Source organism: Crocodylus porosus, unplaced genomic scaffold, assembly GCF_001723895.1.
Source record: "Crocodylus porosus isolate Cpor-Errol unplaced genomic scaffold, CroPor_comp1, whole genome shotgun sequence".
NCBI classification, from domain to species: domain Eukaryota; kingdom Metazoa; phylum Chordata; order Crocodylia; family Crocodylidae; genus Crocodylus; species Crocodylus porosus.
Window position 1 is genome coordinate 37,368,977 of NW_017728911.1, and position 16,641 is coordinate 37,385,617.

The 16,641-nt window shown below is 46.2% G+C and overlaps 1 protein-coding gene across 3 annotated transcripts in view; it reads right to left on the reverse strand.

Annotated features, from left to right (window-relative positions):
* Positions 1 to 16,641, reverse strand: part of MEGF11 (multiple EGF like domains 11) — a 304,098-nt gene that overhangs the window by 121,592 nt on the left and 165,865 nt on the right. For all 3 annotated transcript variants that reach the window (XM_019533844.1, XM_019533843.1, XM_019533845.1), the window contains exons 6-8: positions 10,460 to 10,706; positions 8,590 to 8,710; positions 2,097 to 2,233 (exon numbers count right to left, since the gene is read on the reverse strand). In XM_019533844.1, coding sequence (XP_019389389.1) covers positions 2,097 to 2,233; positions 8,590 to 8,710; positions 10,460 to 10,706 — 505 coding nt within the window. The remainder of the gene's footprint in view (positions 1 to 2,096; positions 2,234 to 8,589; positions 8,711 to 10,459; positions 10,707 to 16,641) is intronic.

Genomic DNA, 16,641 nt, shown 5'->3' on the forward strand with positions numbered 1-16,641 from the left:
TTCCCCTGAGCACAGCCAGGAGTGACCAGGAATAACGGTCACAAGCTGGCAGAGGGTAGGTGTAGGCTAGATATCAGAAGGCGCTACTTCACAGTCAGGGTGGCTAGGGTCTGGAACCAGCTTCCAAGAGAAGTGGTGCTGGCTCCTACCCTGGGGTTGTTCAAGAGGAGGTTAGATGCACATCTTGCTGGGGTCGTTTGACCCCAGTATTCTTTCCTGCCATGGCAGGGGGTCGGACTAGATGCTCTGCTCAGGTCCCTTCCGACCCTACAAACTATGAAACTATGAAACTGAACAAGTACCAGCTGTTCCAGGGGCCCACAGCACCCTAGTCTCTCCTGCTCTCTTCCTGTGGCACCCTCAGTCAGCCATGGGCAGTTATTGGGTGCCTTGTGGCTGTGATGTGTTGGAGAGGCTGGAGCGGATGTTTTTGAGGAACCCCTTGGACAGACCTCTCTTGCTGGTTCGCAACGACTGTAGTGCACTGGATTTCTAGTTCTACGTTCCATCTTCTCCTTTACTGGATCCCAAATCATTCTGGGAAAAATACTGCTGTCAGTTGAGATGCCAACTGAAGAGCAGCTCCCCATTGCAACTGGTGGCACTTCGCAGGAAGCACCATGAGTTGCAATGATATCCAAGACCCAACAGATGTTCGCAGTTGGGTCCCGGGGGCTGGGAATCCAGCTGCTGTTTAAAGTGGCTGCAAGCCTGTAGCCGCTCTCCCCTAGCAATGCTCCTCTACCCTCCCAGCCCCAGCACTGTTCTCAACATGGGACGAGGGAAAGAGGAACCTTGTTCTGGATGTTACCTGGCTCATGTTGGAGGGTGAGGTGGATGGATTGAAGCCCCCCCGCCACCTCAGGGGGATCCACTCCACCCACCCCACCCTTCAGCATCAGCTGAAAAAAAACTCAGACTGAATTCCCTCCATTCCCTTTCCCTGCTCCCACTCTGAAGACAACGCTGGGAGCAGGGCTCAGCTGCATCAGCTCAGCCCTGCTCCCAGCATGTGAAGACACAAGTTACTGAAGGTGCTCCATTTTGGAGCGTCTTCATTTAAACCCCTATGCAAATGAGGGTTCAGACTGTCACAGGATTGGGCCCTTTTAAAGCATTCTGCTTTAAAACTGTGTTTGGTTACAGCTGTACAGTGCTTCCAGGGGTCAGATCAGGCAAAAAATGTCATTTCTGCCTGTACCTAATTACAAGGAAACTGTCTGATTTCAATGATGGTTGCAACAGAGCAGAAGGAAACCTCCTGAACAGGACTGGTTCATTCATGGTTTCTATAAGGCTGATGGTTATGCAGAGCAGGGAAAGATATCTGGAAACTGGTGCAACAGGGGCCTGGTATCTGTGCTAGCATAAGTAAAAACAGGGTTGAGGACATGGCATCTTAGGAAACTAGAGGACAAAGTCTCCAGAGACTGTGGTATACACTCTGGTTTTTAACATCTGCTTAAGCTCAGGCCACCATGTCTTCACTGCCGGCATCACCCCTGCTAGCTAAATTAATCTACACAGGTTCACTAGCACATTTCACAGCCCATGTTTACTTTGCTGTATAGACACTTTGCTAAATCCAAGACTGCCTTGTAAAACAATATTTGATCAGTTTAAGGTTGAGCCTCCAGTTTATGATTTTGAGGATTTATTACCTTTTGCCGGTGTCTAAGAAACATCGGTACTGCGGCAACACAGACAGGCCGGGAGAAACATATTAAACTACTGCATTGCTTACTCTTGAGGATATTAATTTGTACAAATATGGTTCATTTACATATCTTGTAAACATGTAATGCTCTCTATTAAATTTATCGCTGTAAATATCTAAATTAAATTTAATCCATTAAATTTTAAAAGTTGCATTAAAAAAAAAGAAAATAAACTGTAAATGGAGAACATTGCCAATAAAAAGTAATAACATTGTCACATTTATAATGCTTGAACTGCTCTGGAAGGATGCATCTAATTGTAGCAATAGAAATATAACACACTGTGTTTCACAAAGCAAGATTGTCTTAGATGGAGCATAAAAGAGGTAAGTCTATGCATAATACCGAAGAGTAATTGGTCTGGGGATTCTTTTTTACCTGTCTCCCATATATCCAGCTGTACACAGGCATCTCCCTGTCACGTGATCGCACAGTCCCCCATTATGACATGGGCAATCCTGGCTGCAATTAATTCCAAAGGTCCCAGAAGGGCATGGCTGGGCACATACAAAACCCTGGGGAGGAATACAAAGAGCCACATCAGTGAACAGTTGCAACAAGGTGAACTCCACCATGCACCACATACACCTGTCTGTTGTGCCAAGACGCCATCTAAGCGTGCTGGCAGAGTTCCTTGCCATGGACAAACCCCTGCCAGTGGGGCTAACTCCCACCTGCTATCTCACCAGCCGTGATTTCCCTCCCTGGTGATGACTCGTGCTGATAACCTTTGCAGGGTTTCCTCAAGCAATGGCAGTAAGTGCGTGGGAGACAGGAACTCAACTTGAAACCTTTGTAAGTGGAGGCGGGAGGTGCGGGGCAGCCTGAGGAGGTGATAACGGCATGTGAGGGGGATGTGGAGCCTATTGGGATTACTGGAACGAGCCAGGGGAAACTGCTATGGGCGACATCCCAAGACAAGGGTTATAGGTTATTGGGTGGGCAAGAGGAGTGTGGAGCCCACTGGAGGGGAAGGCTGGAAGGTCGGGGTTCTAGGAGTGACTGTGTCACTTCATTCCTCCCTTGCACCGAATCAGGTCCCTCTCTCCTGCCCCTGGCCACTGCGCCGCCCCTGCCCCATCCAGCCTGCATTACTCTCCAGTGTGGTGGAGTCCTGGCAGAAACACTGCCTGCGCTGCCACCGCATCCTGTCTGGGTGTGCGAGGAGGTGCTCTGCACAGATACACCCAGATCTGTAAAGCTGGAATTGCTGGCCTCAGTGGTGCTCATTTGTGTCACTGCAGGGCCAGGCCCCATCTCCTTACGTGCAGCCCCAAGCCTTTCCCCCTACAGAGGACAATCCCTTAGAAGTGACATCTATAGTCAATGACTGCTGAACCCATCACTTCACTGCAGCGCTCAGCACCTGCCTGTGGAGCAGTAGGCGGCACTGAGAGCCTGCTACCAAGCCCCCTCTGCTTAGAAATATTAACTCAGATGGGTTCATTTAACACAAAGCTGCTCTCCCCCATGCTCTCCTGGAAGATACAAGCATTAAAACTTTGACATTCGAAAGTTTCCCTACCTGAATCAACACAGAATCCTACAATTCAGTGAATGCAAGAGGTGAGATACCCTGGGGGCAGAGGACCAGCATGAGGCATAGGCACCCCTTGCACCCTACAGAGTCCTCCACACTCCAGTGCCAATATCCCTCCTTCAGCTCCAGGTCTCACCCCCAATTCTTCCCCATCCTTGTCACCTCCATAGCTCTGATCCGGTCTCTGACTCCCCCAAACACCACCTTAAGCATCACCCCACAAGATTCACAACCCTCCTCACAGCTACTGCCCCACTCCCCAACACTCTCTGACCCTTGGCCCCAGCCCTGATCTCCTCTGGACCCCTTGACCACACGTCCCAGCCCCCAAATCCTCCAGTTGCTCCTGACCAAAGCCCTGCCCTACCGCATGCAGGCACTTAAGTTTCTCAGTAAAACTTCTGTAAGAATTCTGTAACACGGGCAAAACCACAGACATTTCCCAAAGTGCTGTTCCAGGTGGAGATCCAGCATGGATAGTTTCAGCCAAGGCAGGCAAAGTTATAAGCAACTGAAGGCAAGATCTGATAATGGAAAGTGATGTGTGACTGACGCAACTGTCCTTACTAGCTCTGCTGTGCAAAATACACAACACCTGGGGGGGAAACACTGGGATTTTCCTTCAATTTCTTTTATCTCCATGAAGTCTCATTTCTCCAGGTAAGTGCCAGGGGCTTTAAGCTTGGAACAATGCACATATTAAATACATCTTACACAAAGATGAAAACCAGTGCCTCACAAATGAGAATATTAATGGCCAACCTCACTCCTCTGGGTCCCCCTCTCAGCGGCTTCAGAAGTTCTGCAGTTTCAACAAACCTGAGCTACAGAGAGGCTGCTCTTCCCTGTAATCATAAAACAGACACCTCGAGACTTCCTCACCTGGTGATAGGTGGTTCCCTGGCTGTAAAAGAGACAGGCTGGCCTCAATTCAAGAGCATTCAGATCTGAGTGTAACAAACTTGTGTCTCTTGACGTGAGTAATAAGCAATACTATATATCTAGAAAGCTAGGTATCCATTTATCTTGATAATAAATGCATTTTCTCTCCATGTCTCCAAAAGAACAGGATTTCTATCAGCAAATGATGAGAAAGCAATGCACTGAGAGGCATCCCCCTGGAGCCGAATGAATCTTTAGGCATACTTTTTGCATTAATATGTGCTCAGGGAATCCAAACCTTCCCTCTCTGGAGGATCAAATGTCAGACCAAAGTTTCCTGCTGTTTATGCATCTAATCAGAAAAGTTCATTCCATCAGCACCTTTTTTAAGACCCTAAACTCTCTGGCTTCTGCTCTTGACATTGTTTCCTAGGATTATTACCACACTGCAGTAGAGAAAAGAGGTTTTGGGTTTTTTTTCCCCTTTGCTGTTTATTATTTCATTTTTTTTGAAAACCACACAAACCAGGAAGACAAATAGGAAAAAAGAACAAAAACCAGTTTCCTCCTAAAGCCCAGACATTTAAGGGAAAAAGAAAAAAAATGAATTAGGATGTTGCTATGCTGCATTAAAGCTAACATTACACCGCTAGGTAGAAGGGCTGAGACTGGAAGTGGGGCTCAGTTTCTCACTGTGGATTACTGAGGACAATGCATACTCAGACACTCAAACCAAAAAAACCCCTTTCATTAGCTCTGCAGTGAACTAACCCTTCTAATGCATTCATGAGTGGTCTCGGGGGCCCTGCAGGGAGACATTTCATTTTCAGGTCTCCTCCAACATGGTGGGACAATCCAAAGAGCCCTGTCTGTGGACCTAAACCTACGTGGTGGCAAGAGGGACCCAACGCCCAAATCCACGGACATGAGAGCATGCAATGCCCAGTACACACAAGTGCTAGAAACCACATGTTCTTGACTAGCTTTATGATATGGGCTACATATTGCCCTAGTAAAAAACCTACGGGAAGGTGAATAACCTGCAGCATGCACTGAGTTATTGTAAATCCTTATGTTTCTGGCTGACGATTGCTGTAGAGTGGAGGGCAGCCCATGGGGTAGAAACACCGGCCTTTGAGGGAGGCAGATCCAAGAGGAAGCCAGACACTCTCTCCCTGGAACATCTCGCTGCCTACCCTCCCACATCCAGGCACCACAGCTCCTCAGGGAGCCACGCTGTCATTAATCACTCCCATGTCTGCATCCCAGGGGACCATGAAAGGCACAGAGCTGTGGCTGGTCCGGGAGCAATAACCTGCATAAATCCAGGGAGAATTATCTCTCTCCTATGTGCTGAGTATATATGGTACATATACACATCGTCTGAAGCTGTATAATCTGCAAGTAAAATTCCTGATGTCAAAGGAAGACGATCAACAGTATAAAATAAACTGAACACAATCTAGCGTTCCCATCTCTCCCGCTCATTTATAGCCCACTGGCGTCTGGCTGAACAAACCATCCCAAATGCCACGAGTTAAAACTCCATAAAGAAAAAAAATGAGTTTTTTCTCTCTCTGTCTACTGAATTTCCAGCCTTTCATTAAAACCCTGGAGAAACCCTTTAAACTTAAAATCTTAACATTTACAAGTTGAGTGTTTCTACTTATAATTTCAGTTTCTTCTCCCAGAATACTTGATCTCTCTCTTCAATTTTCAGTTATGCTTGGTTCAAACACATCAATTCTTCACTCCCAGTTTTTCTCAGGGGACAGAGCTACCAACAATCAAGTTTTCAGGATAGTCTCTCCAGGCTGCTAAGTATTGTGGGGAAAATTCTGAGCTGCAAGTGGCCAGGCACAAACAGGGTAGTAAAAATGGCTGTATCAGGTCTGCAGCATCAGCAACCTGCTCCTCTAGGGTCCATCTTCCCTCTTTCAAGGTTTCTAAAACTATCTGATCCTTCCCTACCTTCTCTTATTTCTTGAATGACATTTTAACCCCACAAAGCCTGCCACCAGCAGCCAGGGGGAATCAATTCAGACTCTCAAAAACCCCAGCATGCTGAATACAAATATTAGGGGAGCACTAAGGACATAAAAATAAATAAAAAAACCCCGGTGGCTGACAGATTGATGCTTATCCATTTATTGATCAACCTTCAGGGGAACTGTGATATGGCAGCACTGCTTGCCAGCCTGAGAAAAACAGCAGTGTTACCTGTTTTCTCTGTTAGTTACACCACCCCTTAGGACAGAACATGTTTTGCCCACTCAGTGATTGCCAGATCAGGGTACATTTCCCTGTAATAACACTTTGCCTTTTTTTTTTTTTTTTTTTTACTGGTTTCCACCTGCACCATCATTTTTCTCTCCATTCACTTTGGCCATGAGAGGCCTAGCAGAGAGATCCCTGAGATGTCTTCTCTATAGAATAGCTCAGGCTGAAAAGTTTGTCAAAGGCTGCTTCTCCTGTGTCACCACCCTGTGCTACCTTATAACTTGCTCCCAGAATCATTTGGAAAGCAACTTTTCTCCTGAAGTAGCTCCTTGACCAAAATGTCCTTGAGAAACTAAACAGAAGCAAAGCGTGCAACTGGTTCAAGTTGTCTTCTGGGTAACATCTGGCTCTTCCCTACCTCTTTGGGTCCAACTTCCCTATGGCAGAAGCTGGCACAGCTCCACTGAAATCAATGATGAACTGCTTTACACCAGAAGTAGATTTGCCCTCAGTCTATCAGCCGACCACTGTGGTAGGGAGAGGAGGAGACATAACGTCCTGGGCTATATCCATCCTTCCCTTGATTCTATTTCACTGACTCTGGGAGGACATTTAGGGCTATTATCTTTCAACCAAAACACAAGTTTTTTTTCCCCCTGCAGGCTTGTGACTATTGCCAATGAGGACACTGATCTGTATTATGGCTGCAGGGAATCAGAGTATTGTGATGCATCTAGGAAAATGAAGCAAGGATGCTCATTTGTGTCTCAGAGGATGGAACTGTATTGCCCTCCTCTATGGCAGCACTCCAAACACAGCATCTGCCGTACAAGACCGCTTTCCCCCAAGCACACTAGGACACACAACGTACCTTACAGAGACAGCATTACACAAACATCCCTCAGCTCCCGGACATCTGAAGGGTGATCAGGCCTCAGCACCTGCTGTCACATGTGAAGATCTTGAGGAACTTCTAGGTGTTTTGCAAAATGCCCGGCATTGTTTCCATTGCATTCCAGCAGAATTGCCAAGGAACTAATTGTTAAATACTGGAAAAGTACCAGGAAACTTTGCAAAGCTGAATGGTGTGTGGGCCAGGAGACTTGGCAAACCCAGAGAGTTAATTATCACATCACTTGTAAAGTTGGAGATATTTTAAATGTTTGGCCTTGCTTTCCTGCCATGGAGTAAAGGTTAGGTTTTCTCTAAGCCAGCTCCTTAGGCAAGCAAAACTCCTATTCAAATCAATGGGAATTATGCTTGAGTCAGGACTAGAGCACTGACCTGACCTCTGGATCCCGGTGTACACTCTCTCTGCTTCCCCCTGCTCTCTTCCCTTCCAGCCATGGAAATAACGCAGCATGCAGACTGTGTTCATCTGAGCTTTTGCTCCTTGCCCTGAGTAAAGGCCACATGTAGTGCCAGAACACAGGAGACAACCCAAGGATGGACCATAACTCAAAGAACTCAGATTCCCTACTGCTCCCCTCCTTTGCTCATGGGAAGCTGGGAGGTGGGGGTGGGGACAAGGATGGGGACATGAAGGCATGGTGCTTGGCAGAGCACCCTTCATGTTGGTTCAGCTGTGACGGTGTGGGAGACTTGAGGTTCTGCTCACTCCTCTCTGCATTGCTCAGGTGTGGTAGTGCTGGGCCTGCAACCCCTGCTCTCTCTTCCACAGCCTGAGCTGGGAGGCTGGGAGGCTACATGAGGCCAAGGGCATCCTCCTCCTATGCACAGGCACATTAGGGGCTAGTCACAGTTTCTTCCCATCAGTTATTTCAGTGGGGGCCAAGTTTTTGGTACGCATGCCACTAATTAATCCCATACCCTCACTAAAGGTCATGTGGATTACTGTCCCCTGCCTGATCTGCTGCTCTGCTCCTTGCCTTATCTGCCACTGTCCCCTTCCTGATCTTCCACATGCCACACACAGAGGCTGCCCCTGCCACTAGTGCACACATGCTGCAGGCTGGCCACCCCTGATTTTTTTGCTTGTATTGTCACGGTACCAAAGGGCCTCCACCCTGGGTTATGTGCTATACCTGCACATAACAAAAAGATGGTCCCTGCCCCAAAGTGTCATACATATATACAGTTATGTATGACAAGAGACAGCAGGCATGTATGACAACATAAGCAGAGCCAAGTCAGCATATCAGCGCATACTTTCCACCTAACTCCACCTCCTAGATCTACACATGTGGCAAGGGGGCACTTGTTACATACCATCCATCCAGCGGGGCAGGAGCACTCTCCAGTGATATGGTGACAGATCCCTCCGTTCTGGCACGGGCAGCGCAGTTCACACTGAGCTCCATGGCTGCCGGGAGGGCAGCGCTCCTCACAGCTGTGTTGTAGGGAAGAAGCAAAAGCAAATGATCATTTTTCAAGCAAACATTAACAGGAAGCTGCAAATGAGGCGAGTCCACAACACAGGGCATCCTGGGAGTGCTCAAGCAAATCATCCAAGGCTTGAGGAGCTCCAAAGGGCAATATCAACTGTAAAAATCAATTAGTCAAGATTTGCAACATTTGAGCTTCTCCAGGATGCTGTGTTTGTGTTCTGCAGAATGAGGCCAGCAAGACTAACTCAAGTGTGTAATCTTTATTCATGCACCAAGTCTCACTGGCTTCAAGTGGACTACTCATGTGAGTAAGGAGGTAGTGTGGCAAGTTCAAGACTCTGAAGCTCAATGATGAGATATACCCATCTCATTCATTTCTCACAAAATAAACTGGCAGAATTAAAATGCGGAATGGCTGAAGTATCACATTTGTCCAATGTTGCTACAAAATGTCAGCGTTCACCACTGAAATTCATCCCTTGATAAAGGAATGACAAAAAACCACACACCGTTTAAGTGACCCTTAAGATCTCATCCATTGGCCACTCAAGTTAATGCAAAGACTCTCCAGCTTCCATAAAACTTAAGTGTTCATAGGCTTTATGCTGATTGCTTCTTCCTTATACTGTCAATTTTAACAGATTACAGGTTCTTCGCATGCAAATAACAAATTAGGCCTCCAAACAAAGATACTCATAAAGCATGTTATTGCCTGGCTCTGGAGAAACTTAGTACTTTGAGTAGCTGTGTCGAAGTCACTGAGACTACTGAGAATATAAACAGACCCCTCGGTGCTAAGGGCTTACCAGATTGAAGTCATAAGGTCACAAGGAAATCAGATGCATAAGAAGATATTCAAAGATACAGAGCTAAAGTTTTGGTTAATTTATCAATTTTTTTCTTTAATGCCTATTCTGGCATACATGTTCTTTCTTTTGCTCTGGCCAACAAAGGCTAGACTGCAAAAGAAACCAGACATTTGTAACAGTTTTCCAAAGTAGTCCAGAAAACAAAATAGACTTCCCTCTAAAACATTATTATTTTTTATTTCCTTTAAATAATTTTGAAGAGCATAATTACTTCTGAAATGATGGCAAGATCTCTAATGAGCACTGATGTTACACTGAGGGCAATTTTGAACAAGAAGCTATTGCTCGGCTGTTCTAAAATTAATATGCAGATTTTGTGACTCCTTCTGGTAAACTTTGAGTGTGGTATACAGGGATTTAGCAACATGATTCTCGTTAAAGTTAATGGGAGTCACACAGCTAAATCCCTGTTTGCCACACTAACAATTCCCCCCCAGACAGCAAGCTGATCTAGTTAGCTTTAATGCTGCCTCAGTTAGATGGAAAGTCAAATAAGATGAGGAAGGGGAGTCACGTCTGGCACTGCCTTGGGTCACTAACAAGTACATCCAATTGCTTGTAAGCACCGAACTCTGCTTTGGTGCCTGCTCTACACTGAAATTAGGAACAGCTACAGCAGTTTTACTAGCTGGAAAATCTGAATTTTTAATCCCTCTTTTGACCAATATTTGATTTTGACATACTTGACAGCAGCAATTAGCAGTGAAAAGCACCACTCCCTTGTTCACTCTCCCTTAAATCCTGTTACCTGAATTCTAGAAAGATAGGGGAAAAAGGCGAATAAATCAAATGTGTACATTTTATCAAATACCCATTGCACTAAAAAGTCAAAACCAGGCTGTTAAGTGATGCAAAGTAAAATATGCCTGTCATTGAACTTACAATACCCCTGTGTATCCGGGAGCACAATGACATTCTCCTGTTTTATGGTCACAGGTAGCTCCGTTTTGACATTGGCATTTAAGCTGGCAGCCCTTTCCATAAGTCCCAGAGTCGCAGAGCTCTTCGCAGCGCCATCCTTTGTACCCATCTGCACAGACACAGGCGCCAGTTATGGGATTGCAGAGAGCCTCATTCTGACACTGACAGCGGTTGCTGCAATGGGGTCCCCAGTGATCGCTATCACAACCTGTAAAAGATGCATTCATTTACTGAGATGATTAGGTAAGTGCATTTATATAGTCTCGTTCCAACCTCTCGCACTCTGGCTGGTAAGCAAAGGAAAAAGGCTTGGTGAAGAACGGGACCTTTCTCAAACGTCCTTCTAGTTGAGACCCTGCTCCAACAACATACTTCAGCATATGACTATAACACAAGTCACATGGTTTAAGTTAAGCATGTGCTTAAGTGCTTTGTTGGATCAGGGCCCCCATCTTTTAATATCCTGTCTCCTGGTGAGCCTGAGAAAGCTGGAAGGAGCAAACATGCAGTGGAAGGTGAAATCCTGACTCCACAGAAGTAACCGGCAAACTGGCATCGACTTCAGTGGAGCCAGGATCCCACCCCTACTATTTAAAGTCACTAAGACACCAGATTTGGTTTGACATGGACTGTCCTGGGGCTGGGGCTGCAGGAAACTCTCCTGCCTTTGCCAAGGGAGGAGCAGATGGATCCATTCATTTTTCTGCCTCCAGTTTCTTGGATCTCTAAGAACAAGTTTAGCTCTGCAACATGATCTGCACTTCCATGTTCTGCCAGCAAATGCCCGAGGAGAGAGACGTACCCTAAGCTGGATATTCTGTCTGGGGAGCTGGTTGAAGCTGCCCCAGCCAGCACTCTTGTCTGTCTTCACTAGCAGGGCTTGTTGTTGCGGTCTTGCCTGTAGAGTTATTATAAGAAACCGCAAGCCCTTCACACATGCTAAACCACAAATGACATTCATGACTCCTCTCACACAAGCAACACGTGCAAGGTACTGAAGGCTCAAGACTTCTCCATGTAAAGCCCACAGTCACTGGAAGCCATTCTTGAAACACCCTCTGTGCCCTTTCCACACAGCTATGTGGCTTCTCCCACTTTTTCTCTTTTTGCTTCCAGGAAAGTTGGAAATTAATTGCTTGATGCGAGGAACTCCAAGCAAAGGGAGCAGAGGAAGGCAAGTATTCAGCCAGCATTAATGCTCTTAAAAAGTGCACTTCTTGAGCAGAAGCACAGAAGGTCAAAATCAACCTGAGAGAAGACACAACTCCACTGGCTTCAAAAGGGGCTGCTGCCATCTATCCCAGGCATGCACTGGGCTTGGTAACCAGAGCCCTATGCACTACAGGGAGAGAGATTCATAGCTGAGCACCCAGAAAACTAAAAGCTCCATTTATGTGTCATCAGTTATTACAAGGAACCTGTGTGCAAAGGGGCTATGTTTCTATTTCATACATGGTTTCAGAAAACCTTCCAGGCACCGCTGCATAAGGGCAGAGAGCCCGTCTATTACCGCAGATCAGGAATCTCCCTGGGATGGCTTCTTGCCATAAAATGCCAATTCCCTGAAACTAAAATTGAGTCTGGTCCATACGGACCAGTTTTGACAAAGACAGTTTCTCTGACAGTGCACGCACACAGAAAAGCACACACATACATGTGCAGGGTCGGGGTGGAAGAGGAGACCAAATCTGATCCAAAAGGGCAAATAGCTCAGAGGGGAGAGACCGCCCTTGGAACAGCAGAGCCATGGGCTAGGCCCTGTTCTGCCCGATTCTGAGGCTCGACCATCAGTCTTCCACATCTCTGATGAATGCTGGACCACAGGGCTCTGCAGGAGCCACTCCTCCTGGAATCAGACCGCTTTCCACTTCATATATATAATTCAATATTTACTAGAGCAGGGACTCAAACCTTGGTGTCCCACAGCCCAGGTAGGTGTCACTGCCATTAGCTAGGGAGCAACCTCATGTTCCTTTCTTATATTTTGGCAATTCTCTCATAATCTTTCTTATGTTTCGAGGTGGAAAGGGAAATGAAGAGGAGAAGGAAACATTCTGGAAACCTTTGCAGAACTGGAAAACTAGCCGTCATGTCTATTGCTGCGTTTATACAGTGTCTAGTCCAAATCAGTCCTCTAAATACCACTGTAGTATTATTTAAGGTTTATGTACACATCAAACTTTAATTATCCATATATTTATCATGCCTTTCTTTCTTCCTTCCTTCTGGCTTCCTCTAATCACACTCCATGCTTTGCTCACCAAGGTGCACAGGGAAGGGTTAGCCATTTCTCTAAGAAGGTGAAATATATATATTTTTTAAAACTGTGAAAATAAAGAAAGCCTGTAGTGGCCGGGAAACCAGCTGGCAGCTAGATACATTTTCCAAAGGCTTTTAAACACAATGCATCAATGATCACACATTGCATCATTCCGTACGTCTAGCTTAGGGTAGCTGGCCAAAATGCTTTAATTATCTTTGAAATAAAACAGCTTGGCATACGAGATAGATATGGAGAATGTGAATTTCATTGGAACTTATTGAGGACATGACATAAAAATAGGAATTAAAAAGCAGCTGACTCTTCATGGAAAACACCGAAGGGGAGAGAGATGGGCCTGGATTGCTTTTTTATTTACAGAGCTGTAAGAGCCTGATCCAACTGTTTTGGAGGTTGAGGGAACCTTTTATGCATTATAAAACTACAAGCTGGTTTTAACCACAGTTTGTGAAATGGTGATAAATCCTGCCAAGGATTATCCCAGGCTAACTGTGTGCTTCTCTGTCACTTTCTAGTGGCTCAGTCTCACCTCCATATCTGAGTTTGCTCCTGCCTCTGGGTTTGCCAGCCTACTCCTTCATGTCATATAGTAAAGGCTAAAGCTTTTACATCCACTGGTTTCCAGTTCAAACCCTCTCTCTCACCCAAACAGCAAGGTCATTTCACTCAGCATCAGTTCGTTGACTACTGACTGGTTTCAGTGGAAGTTGGCAGAAGGCCTCCTGAAGATGAACTCAGCAGCACTGGTTTGAAACTGGTGACAGAGGAATCATGTCCTTGCAAGTTTAATATCTGGGCAGTTCAACAACAAAATCCTGGTACCTCAAAAGTGTCTCTGCTCCTGTTGTTTGCTCCTTATCAAGAGGCAGACCTGCCACGTCATACAATGGAGCCACTAGAAGGATTGATGTAAACCAGACTCAGCTTCCTGTGGCATCCACATATCTGATTCAAAGCCAGCCATTCTCAGCTTTCACCTGTCCCACTGGCAGCTGCCTCTAACCTCATGACATGTAATATTGATACTCTTGCCCTCCTGTTGAGCTGACTGGTCCACAGACAGAGACAGAGTCCAAGCCTGCAGAGAATTTGTAACCTGAAGCCCAGATCACTGCAAACACGCGAGGAGCTCCATCCAGCTCAGTTGGACTACTTGTGTGTGTGATTGCTCAGGTGCATAATTGGTTGCAGGAGAACCTGCCATTCAAGGCTGAGAATGAAACAAGAGGGCAAATAATGGCTTAAGCAAAAAAACCAAAACCAAAAAAGGACCTTTCTACATGGAATTTAGGCTATAAAAGCCCAATAAATGCCCCAGTAGAGGCCCCATAGTCATCTCCCTGTGACAGCAGGGTCTTAGGAATCCAGGATACTCTCCACTTTACAGGATTACACCTCTGTGCTGTGAGCTGTTTGGCCATTGTAAAATGTATCTGTAAAGTATTGTGGGAACCTTGCACAACCCAACCTTAGCTTTGACTGCCACCTCCTCTATGTGCTATTGAAATAGAGATAAATAACAACAGCAACAATGTGTGAATAAGAAAGCTGATCAAAGCTTATGCAAGAGCTGGAGTGTAAATGCACATGCCATTAAAAGCTTCAAGACAATGCAGGGACCTTAACCGCAGCATCAGGAAGAGGCAACCCAAGAGCAGTAGTGTCAGGGAGGTACAAATGCTTCCTTCAGACTGCATGCATGTGTGTCAATACCATGAAGGATGAGCCTGGAAGGCTGGTGCTCTCTTGGGAAATACTGCATTAATAGGAGCTGCCATATTTCAGGTCACATACTAACATCCCCTAGCAAATGCACTCACTTACTCTCCTTCAAAAATATCACCACAGATTAATTGCCAACCATAAAAATGAATATAGCTTTGTAAAGGATGATGCTGGGTGCATAAGTATAATCACAGTTGTCTGCATGCGATAGCACAATGGGGGAGTGATTCATGCCTTTAGGAAAACATGGCTCAGTACAGTGCAGGATACTTTCCTCTCAAAAACTTCATTACCTTGTTAAGTGGCTGATAATTGTTACGTGCACTAGATATGGAGAGCTGCCGTGGCGCGCATCATTGTTACCCCGTCTGCTCTCACTGCCAGTTTAGTTTCACAATAAATACAGCATAGAGAGAAGTTTGAGACACCTGTCCACTCCCAAACTAGGGTATATTCTCTTCCAGGAACAACTGGTGAGTGACTGTGTCCAGGGTCAACAGATCCACCCAAATTTAGTGCAGCAGCCTCCAGAAAATCCTCCACATCGAATGGGAAGGTCACTGTACATGGCAGCTTCCTTGCTGAAGCTGCTGTTATCAAGCATTGAGTCAGCAATCCTCAAGCACCAACTTCTCTGGGCCAGACATTGTGTGGACGCCTCTTGACTTCCAAAATAAGTGCTCTGCTCCCAGCTTAGTAATGGCCCGAGACCTCATGGTGGCCAGAGAAAATGCTACAAGGACACACTGAAGGCAGACCTCAAGAAAATGGAAGCTGATGTCAAGGGAGGAGCTGGCTGCTAACCAACTCCAATGGCACCACAACCTCAACCAAGTGGCTGCCCTTTTGAGGTAAAATGTCTCACCCTCAAAGCAGAGAAGATAGTGCAGAGGAAGGAAAGGGAGAGAAATGATGGTCTATAGCCTACCCTCCCATGCGGGACAACCGGCAACTTCTGTGGTCAGGTCTGTGGCTCAAGAATTGGACTCTTAGGTAGCCTCAAGACCCATCAATGAGCCATGGTAGAGATCATCTTCAAATTGAGGGCCTGCTGATGACAACTGCAGCGGCACACGTTGGACAAAGAGGATGCAAACACATGGATCTAAAAATTTAACAAATGAATACGATGGTTTCCCAGCTCTGCCATCCATCAAATAACTTACTCCAATGAGAGGAAGTCCATAGTGTTCTTATGATCCATCATCATCACCCTGCAGACATACTCTTAATATGAAGGCAGCATCCTTTCCATCAGCAGCACCCCACCCCTGCCCCAAGCGCCGCGTTATTTGACCCCACTACCGTAACCTTGGCCGTGTCTCTTTGTACAGGGAAGTGACCAAACTACGTGCCTACAGTTAATGGGACCATACAGATGAGCAGTCAAAGGAAAATTGAAGAGCCCAGGGCCAAATTCAGCCAAGGGTTACACTGCAGCCAATCTGGAGTTACTCTGGGTGTGTCTACATGAGATGCTACAGCAACATGAAGGAACACCTTGAGAAGCTGGTACCTTCAAGTCAACCAGCCCTCACAATCTACACCCCAGGATACTCAAGGAGCTGGTGAGCATCATAGCCCAGCCCCTGGCACAGATCTTCGAGAGCTCCTGGCACTCTGGTGAAGTGCCCGAAGACTGGAAAAAGGCCAATGTGGTGCCTATCTTCAAGAAAGGGAGGAAAAGTGGATCCAGCTAACTATAGGCCCATCAGCCTGACTTCTATCCCAGGGAAGATCTTAGAAAAGTTTATTAAAGAGGCCATCCTTAATGGACTGGCCGACGCCAACATCCTAAGGGATAGCCAGCATGGGTTTGCTGCAGGTAGGTCTTGCTTGACCAATCTCATTTCCTTCTTCGACCAGGTGATCTATCACCTGGACAAAGGAGAAGAGATTGATGTCATATATCTTGACTTCAAAAAAGCCTTCAATCTGGTATTCCATAATCACCTCTTGGCAAAACTGGCCAGTTGTGGCCTTGGGTCTGCCATGATCCACTGGCTGGGAAATTGGCTGCATGGTTGGACCCAGAGGGTGGTAAATTGATGGAAGCCAATCATCATGGTGTCCTGTGACCAGTGGGGTCCCCCAAGGCTCTGTCCTTGGACCCATATTGTTCAACATCTTCATTAAT